This window comes from Carlito syrichta, unplaced genomic scaffold (genome assembly GCF_000164805.1).
Source record: "Carlito syrichta isolate Samal-C Ts95f unplaced genomic scaffold, Tarsius_syrichta-2.0.1 Scaffold316442, whole genome shotgun sequence".
NCBI lineage: Eukaryota > Metazoa > Chordata > Mammalia > Primates > Tarsiidae > Carlito > Carlito syrichta.
Window position 1 is genome coordinate 433,560 of NW_007260538.1, and position 8,490 is coordinate 442,049.

The 8,490-nt window shown below is 47.3% G+C and overlaps 1 protein-coding gene across 1 annotated transcript in view; it reads left to right on the forward strand.

Annotated features, from left to right (window-relative positions):
* GLT1D1 (glycosyltransferase 1 domain containing 1) overlaps positions 1–8,490 on the forward strand; it is a 111,480-nt gene that overhangs the window by 71,741 nt on the left and 31,249 nt on the right. Inside the window, exons 10-11 of the mRNA XM_021707217.1 lie at positions 2,954–2,997; positions 4,732–4,852. Coding sequence (XP_021562892.1) covers positions 2,954–2,997; positions 4,732–4,852 — 165 coding nt within the window. The remainder of the gene's footprint in view (positions 1–2,953; positions 2,998–4,731; positions 4,853–8,490) is intronic.

Sequence of the window (8,490 nt, forward strand, 5' to 3'; positions counted from 1 at the left end):
GGGGTAAGTTTATGTGAGAAAGAGGTAACACACAGATGATCTCATGGTGAGGTTCTTGGTGTTCAGGAAGGTGGACACTGCCCCTGTGAAGGCAGGGATTTCTATCAGGTGTTCCAGAAACTTCCCTCTACCTCCCAGTTCTGGAGTGTTCAGAAGAGTGACAGTGCCACTGGGAACATATGCATCTGAGATTAAGCTTTTTATTTTTTTTTTTTAGTTTTATAACTTCATTTTATTATAGTGATTTGGGGTACCAGTCGAGATTAGATGCATAAGTAATCTATGTGCAGGTGAAGTTTGTGCCTCCAGCTGGTCCTCACTTCTTTGGGTTGTCAAGTGCCCCTACTTCCTCCCTCCCCTGGCAGTGTCCTGTCACTGCCAATCCCTCCCTTGTGTGATTGTAATTAATGGTAAGGTCCCATTTATGAATAAGAGCATGTGGTATTCGGTTTTTTGTTTCTATGGTAGATTGCTTCCTATGATGGTCTCCACCTCTGTCCAATTTGCTGTGAAGTCTGTGATAGAAATTAAGCTTATAGATGTTTTTGTATTGTGGTACCACTGTACCTCTCATTCTTGTTTTCTTTTTCTTTTTCTTTCTTTTTTTTTTTTTTTTTTGAGTCAGAGTCTCACTCTGTCACCCAGGCTGGAGTGCAGTGGCACACTCACAGTCACAGCAGCCTCAATCTGCTGGACTCAGGCGATCCTTTCACCTCAACCTTCCAAGTAGCTGGAATTACAGGCACACGCCACCACACCTGGCTAATGTTTTTATTTATTGGAGAGATGAGGTCTCACCAAATTGCCCAGACTGGTCTCGAACCCCTGGGCTCAGGCAGTCCTCTCACCTCCACCTCCCGAAGTGCTGGAATGACAGGCATGAGCCACCGTGCCTGACCCATTCTTGTTTTCTAATAGAGTTTGGACATTTGACTTTTGTTTTATACTTACCCAGCAGTTACTGTGTCCTGGGCACAGTTCTGACAAAACACTATGTATTTCTAGTCATTGAATCCTTCCAACAATACTAAGATACTGTTATTGTTCCCATTTGACAAATGAGCACACGGATACCCAGAGGGGTCCATGAATCCCCATGAGGCTAGTACGTTGCTTGGGGAGACTTGACCTTGGCCGTCTGTGTCCAGAGCCTCCCCTCCATGTGTGCCACCTCTCTCCAGTCTCTATACATCCACATATGAGTTTGTTTAAACATATAGGGCCTGTATTCAAGGGGTAAACTTTGTTGGCGTAGCAGATCACTGAAAACATGGCCATTATTTTTGACATGAATTCAACAAGCATATTATCAATCTCCAGGATAAACAGTACACAACTCAGGCCCTGCTTCGAAGAACACACTCTGTCCAAATATATTAGATGGTGACTAATGAAAACACTGCCCCTGGCTTTTTAAAAAGTCAAAATACTGTAATCCCAGTCCTTTGGGAGGCCGAGGTGAGTGGATTGCCTGAGCCCGTGGGTTCAAGACCCACCCGGGCAACTTGGCAAGACCTCGTCTCTACAATAAATCAAAAATTAGCCGGGCATGGTAGCGCGTGCCTACAGTTCCAGCTACTTGGAAGGCTGAGGCGGAAGGATCGCCGGAGTCTAGGTGGTTGAGGCTGCGGTGGCCGGGAGCGTGCCACTGCACTCCAGTCTAAGTGACATAGTGAGACTCCAATTCAAAAAAAATAAACAATAAAAAGTCAAGATAGAATTCCCCCTTTCTGAAGCCTACAATCCAGTGGTTTTAGTACCAGTGGTTTTAATCCAGTTGTGCAGCCACCACTGCTGTATAATTCCTGAATATTTATTTCCCTCACCTCAAATGGCTGCTCTGTGTCCACTAAGTGGTCAATTCTCACTCCCCCTCACCCCCTGACCCCTGATTAGTCCCTTAGGAATCTCCCTATGACCACTCATCTGCTTTCTATCTCTACGTATTTGTCTGTTCTAGACATTTTGTATCCATGGAATCTTGCATAGGTGGTCTTTACGGTCTGGTTTAACTGAAGCAGCACCATGTTTTCAGGGTTCACCTGTGTTGTAGCATAGATCAGGACTTCCTTTTCACAGCTGACTAATGCTCCATGTGTGAGGAATCACATGTGTTGGTTCATTCCTTCATCAGTTTATCAAATTATATGTCTGAGAAATACTCCTTGTGAAAAAATCACATTTCAATTTGGTCAGACCCTCGGTCATAGATTTACTAAGGGTTCCAACGCATTCTGCCTGAAATTTTTTTTTTGTAAAAATCCACTCATGGCTCCCGGCCACCGCAGCCTCAACCACCTAGACTCCGGCGATCCTTCCGCCTCAGCCTTCCAAGTAGCTGGAACTGTAGGCGCACGCTACCATGCCCGGCTAATTTTTGATTTATTGTAGAGATGAGGTCTTGCCAAGTTGCCCGGGTGGGTCTTGAACCCACGGGCTCAGGCAATCCACTCACCTCGGCCTCCCAAAGGACTGGGATTACAGTATTTTGACTTTTTAAAAAGCCAGGGGCAGTGTTTTCATTAGTCACCATCTAATATATTTGGACAGAGTGTGTTCTTCGAAGCAGGGCCTGAGTTGTGTACTGTTTATCTTGGAGCAAACCCTTCCCTGCAAACCCTTCCCCACATTGCTGTGCTGTTGGTAAGTCAGCCCGTTTCTATAAACGACTGTGTTCACGGTCTTAGGTTGAAGCATTCTTAGCCAACACACCTGGGCCTAGCCAGGCCAACCGGGAGCATACATGTATTTCTTTGAAACCATATATCTCTCTTTCTATTATTAATTTTTAAGATCATTTAATAGCTTGACTCAGGGTACCAGTCCCTATTTATTGCTTCCCACTACCCCCCCCACCCCGACTTGTTGAATCTCTGCCATTATACAGAATTCTCTGGAGACTCTGGTGACTTATTTCAGGCTTTTACTAACGTTTTGCTTTGTCTCTTTTCAGGTTGATCCAGTGTTTACAAGGGAAGTAAAAGCCAAAGTGAACAGGTAAGGGTGGATGGAGGACAGGCATTCTGCAGAAGAAGAAACCTGAGTGATCAATAAACTGTCCCAGATCACATTTATACAGACCCAGGCTCCATTTCGAGCTGTGTACAAGCACCACCTCATTTAATCCTCCGGTGATCCTAGGAAAACCTGGACACTGCAAGGAAACGTATAGCCAACCTTGCTACAGCCTCTTTGTTTATTGATTGATTGATTGATTGGGTGAGTCAGGGTCTCACTCTCTTGCCCAAGCTGGAGTGCAGTGGCACGATCATGGCTTACCATAGCCTCCAGCTCCTGGGTTTGAGTGATTCCACCTCAGCCTCCCAAGTAGATATGCACCAACACACCCAGCTCATTTTTTTTTTTTCTTAAGAGACTAGGTCTCACTGTGTTGTCTGAACTGGTCTCGAACTCCTGGGCTCAAGCAATCCTCCTGCTTTGGCCTCCCAAAGTGCTAGAATTCCAGGCATGAGCCACCATGCCCAGTCAACAGCCTGTTTCGGGAACAGTTTGTCAGTGTGTTGGTTATAAGTTGCATTTGTCTGCTGGGAGCCTGACAGTACTGGCTTAACCTGATTGAGGTTTTCACATTAAAAAATCTGAGTGTCAGCTGGGCTCGGTGGCTCAGCCTGTAATCCCGCGCTTTGGGAGGCTGAGGTGAGTGGATTGCCTGAGCCCGTGGGTTCGAGACCCACCTGGGCAACTTGGCAAGACCTCATCTCTACAATAAATAAAATTAGCCAGGCATGGTAGCATGCGCCTGTAGTTCCAGCTATGTGGAAGACTGAGGCAGAAGGTGGCCAGAGCCCAGCAGGTCGAGGCTACAGTGGCCAGGAGTGGCCACTGCACTCCAGTCTGGGCCACAGAGACTCCAACTCAAAAAAAAAAAAGGTGAGGTGGGAGGATTGCTTGAGGACAAGAGTTTCAGACCAACCTGGGCAATAGAGTAAGACCCCATCTCTATAAAAAACTTTAAAAATAACTCCCTGGGCATGGCGACACACTCCTGTCATCCCAGCTTCTCAAGAGGCTGAGTTGGAAGGATTCCTTGGGCTCAGGATGTTGAGGCTACAATGATTTATGATCATGCCACTGTACTCTAGCCTGGAGGATGGCATGACACCCTGAAAAAATTTAGAGCCAGGCTCGGTGGCTCAACCTGTAATCTCGCGCCTTTGGGAGGCTGAGGTGAGTGGATTGCCGGAGCCCGCGGGTTCGAGACCCACCTGGGCAACTTGACGAGACCTCATCTCTACAATAAATCAAAAATCAGCCGGGCGTGGTAGTGCGCGCCTATAATTCCGGCTACTCGGAAGGCTGAGGCGGAAGGATCACCGGAGCCCAGCAGGTCAAGGCTGCGGTGGCCGGGAGTGGCCACTGCACTCTAGTCTGGGTGACAGAGTGAGACTCCAACTCAAAAAAAAAAAAAATTAGAAAAATTTCTGAAGTCAATAACAAAGAAAATAGTGAAAACCTTCTTTCTGACCCTTCCAGTCTTTGGGAGCTGGTGTCTCCTTCGTCAGAACAAAACCAGATGTGTTAGCAGATCCCTCCACCAGGGGTGTGAGCCGTAAGGGACTCTCACCCATGCACAGTAGTCCTTACTGGCCCTGTGTCAGCCACACTTCCTTCTTGACTACCTGGGCGTCTCTCCTGGGTGGCCGTCTCTCCTGCCGGCTCCTGCCCCAGAGGGCCTGGAAGTAACCTGCTCTGTCCGTCTGTGTCGTCCAGGGCTGCTGGGGTCCGCCTGATAGGAGAGATGCCCCGGGAGGACCTCCACGCCGTGGTGAAGAATTGCTTCGCTGTGGTCAACAGCTCTGTCTCTGAAGGCATGTCAGCTGCCATCCTGGAGGTAATGCATAGGCTGGCCTAAGAGGGGCCTGCGAGCCTGCCCTCCTCTCCCTCTCTTATTTATGGAGCTGGTGTCCCTGTCAATAATGCTCTTTGCTTCTCAATGCTAAGAAAGCCAAGCTGCATTTCTGTCGGAGTTTAAAAGGCTTTGGAGGTTCCATCTGGGGTTTAGAAAGCAGCCATTCATGTCTTATTGCTGTCTCTCCTTACCAGCCTAAGATAGAACTGGGGTGTCGTGGCCTCTCCACAGGCAATGAGGTCGTGGAAGGTTGGGACTGGAATGGGCTGTGTTAAACCCAAAATTCTAAATCCGAGAGACCACCAAAGAGCCAGCTCCGATGCAAACACACGAGGGTTTTTATTCAGGCTCGAGTCTGGGCTCACAAACTGAAACCGACACAGCGGCTCGAGCTTGAGAGCCCCGATCCAGCCTGGCAAACAGTTTTTATGCACAATTACAAAGGGAGGGGCTGGGCGTGACTGGTTTTTCCTGGGCTTGCAATATTAACCAATTAAAAGAGGTAGTGACACCGAAGTCCGGGGACCTTGCATAATTAGTCCCCAGTCAGGTCCGCAGTGATGTCAAGGGACAGAGGTGCTTGAGATTGGTTAGTTTGTTGTTGGTTTGCGCGGGCTCGAGCTCGGTTGCCTGTGATTGACGGGAAACGGCTAAACGGGCAGAGTGGAATGCCAGATAAGCTAGGTTTACACAGTCACTGCGCGTAAATTAACTTTGGCATGCGAGCCGGAGGTTAGAAACATTACAGAGCCCACCAGGAGAGTGGCTGGCACTACAGAGTCTACCACAATTTAAGCAAAGGAATGCCCGGAAGGGGCTTATCGCTTAACTTTTACAGCCCGTTACAGAAGCAGAAGAAGCCAGCATGGCAATTGGGACAAACAAAAGCTTAACAAAGTTCTAAGTACAAACACCGCTTAAAACGTTGTATAACTATACAGTCAGTTACTACCCAGCACCCGACATGTGCCTAGTTCTATGGGGTCTGAGGTAGGATTTAAAATAGTAAGAATTTATAAAATATAGTGAACATGAGGTAGGGATATATAAAATGCAATGAACGCTTCTTTTACAGCAAGTATAGCTTTTGAATCTCTTGGGTCTCTTAGCTGAAGCTCCTTCTCCTTGATCTCCTCTCCCTCTTTTCTATATGTTCTGTAATCCCAGAATTTAAGGGAGAAGAGAAGGTTATGTGATTCTATAGGCAGCAGGAGTTGGGCCAGGGGTGGTTTGGGACCCAGGGTTGTCTAACCTCTTCACCCAGCGTCCAGCTCTGCATAGTCACTTCATCTCCTTTGGCCAAATGTGCTTATCCCAGCATGCTCTGCAGGCCCCTGCCAGAGTCTCTGTGCAGGGCCGAGGTTGGAGTGAGGCGGCTGCCCTTGAAACCCTAGCAGACTCTGGTGGGACCGTGTCATCCCTTCCGTACAAGAACGTGGCAAGCCTCACATCCCCTTGACAGTATAACCATCTCACACGTCTCTCCTCCTCGCTTGGGGATTTTTTAAGACCGAGTATTTCACCAGAGCATCTTCACTGCTGGACATGAGGTCTCAGAGGTGGTCACTGGTGTGTGTTATTTTGCTGTGAGTTTTTTTCCTTTTCTTTCTTTCTTTAAAAAGAGAGACAGGATCTTGCTCTGTGGCCCAAGTTGGAGTGTAGTGCATAGCTGACTGTGGCCTCAAACTCCTAGGCTCAAGCAATCCTCCCACCTCAGCCTCCTGAATAACTGGGACTACAGGTGTATGTCATCATGCCCGGCAGTTTTTATTTTTATTATTTTAATTTTTTTGTAGGCATAAGATCTTATGTGTTGCCCAGGCTCGTCTTAAATGCCTGGCCTCGAGCAGTCCTCCTGGCTTGGTATTCCAGAGTGCTGGGATTCTAAGTGTGAGCCACCCAATCCGAGTTCATGTGTTTTCTCTTGATACATGGATTTCTTATTTTAGTGTCTACTTAGGTTGATACTGTTACGTTACTTGATACATGGATTTCTTATTTTAGTGTCTACTTAGGTTGATACTGTTACTTTAGTATTTGTAGTATTCATTTATTCTTTTGGATACTAGTTGAAGATACTGAACTTACTGACAAAAAGGTATGAACTGTGAACCTTAGTGTTCTAGAAAATACAGTAAATACACGGTCTGACAATTAAGTTCACAAACTCATTCTGGACAAAGTGCTCCATACCTCATTGCTGGGTATCACTTCGGTCATGTTCAAAATCCTCCCCTTGGGAAGCTGTGCACCGATGCCTTTACCTAGTCTACCTGTCAAAGCAATTTTGGAACTCTTTTTTCTGGAATGGACATCAGAGCTGTCATCCTATTACCCTTGATGTCCTGAATGTCATCAGATGGTCTTCCTTTCAATATTTCCTTTATCTTCAGGTAAAGAAAAAAGTCATTAGGAGTCAGATCAGGTGAGTAGGGAGGGTGTTCCCAAACAGTTATCTGTACAGTGCTGCCAACATAAGCTCACGGAGGCAAGTCGGCAAACTTATCGTCAGACCTCAACAAAAAACAACAACAGCTCTGATGGCTATTCCGAAAAAGGAGTGCCAAAATTGCTTTGACAGGTGGACCAGGTGCTGGCCTTGACGCCTAGGTTCCCAAGGGAAGGACTTCGAAGGGGAACGTGGTGATATTCAGCAATGAGGTGTGGAGCACTTTTTCTAGGATGGTTCACGAACCTCATTGTCAGACCTTGTAAAGGAGGAAAAAAGTCCTCTCCCTGAATTAAAGAAATACATACTGATGTTGTGTGCCTAATATTTTCTTTTAAGTTGGCTTTATTTATGTATGTGTTTGTTTATTTAAGTCGGAGTCTCTCTGTTGCTCAGGCTGGAGTGTAGGGACACACTCACGGCCACCGCAGCCTCTACCTGCTAGGCTCAGGGGATCCTTCTGCCTCAGTCTTTCAAGTAGCTGGAACCACAGGCATGTGCCACCATGCCCGGCTAAGTTTTCTTGATTTATTGTAGAGATGAGGTCTCGCCAAGTGCCCAGGCTGGTCTTGAACCCATGGGCTCAGGCAGTCCTCTCACCTCTGCCTCCCAAATTACTGGGATGACAGGTATAAGTCATCATGCCCAGCTTACTGGGCATCGTTTCCCCACAGAGGAGACTGGGGAATTAGAACACCCACACCCATAAGTCCCCTTTGGGCACTTTCTTTTTTTATTTGAGTCTGAGTCTCACTCTGTCTCCCAGGTTGGAGTGCAGTGGCATGCTCACGACCACCACAGCCCCAATCTGCTGGGCTCAGGTAATCCTTCCACCTCAGTCTTCCAAATAGTTGGAACCACAGGTGTGCACCATCACACCTGACTGATTTTTTTATTTGTTATAGAGAGGAGGTCTCGCCAAGTTGCCCAGGCTGGTCTCGAACTCCTGAGCTTAGGCAATCCTCTTGCCTCCACCTCCCAAAGTGCTGGGATGACAGGCATGAGCCACCATGCCTAGCTTGCATTGGGCACTTTCAAAGCATGCAGTGTACATCCGGGACATGCTCGTTTTTAGTCTCAGCCTGATTATCAGCATTAATCTCCTTTGTGTTTTCTTTTTTTTTTTTGAGTTGGAGTCTCACTCTGTCCCCCAGACTGGAGTGCCGTGGCC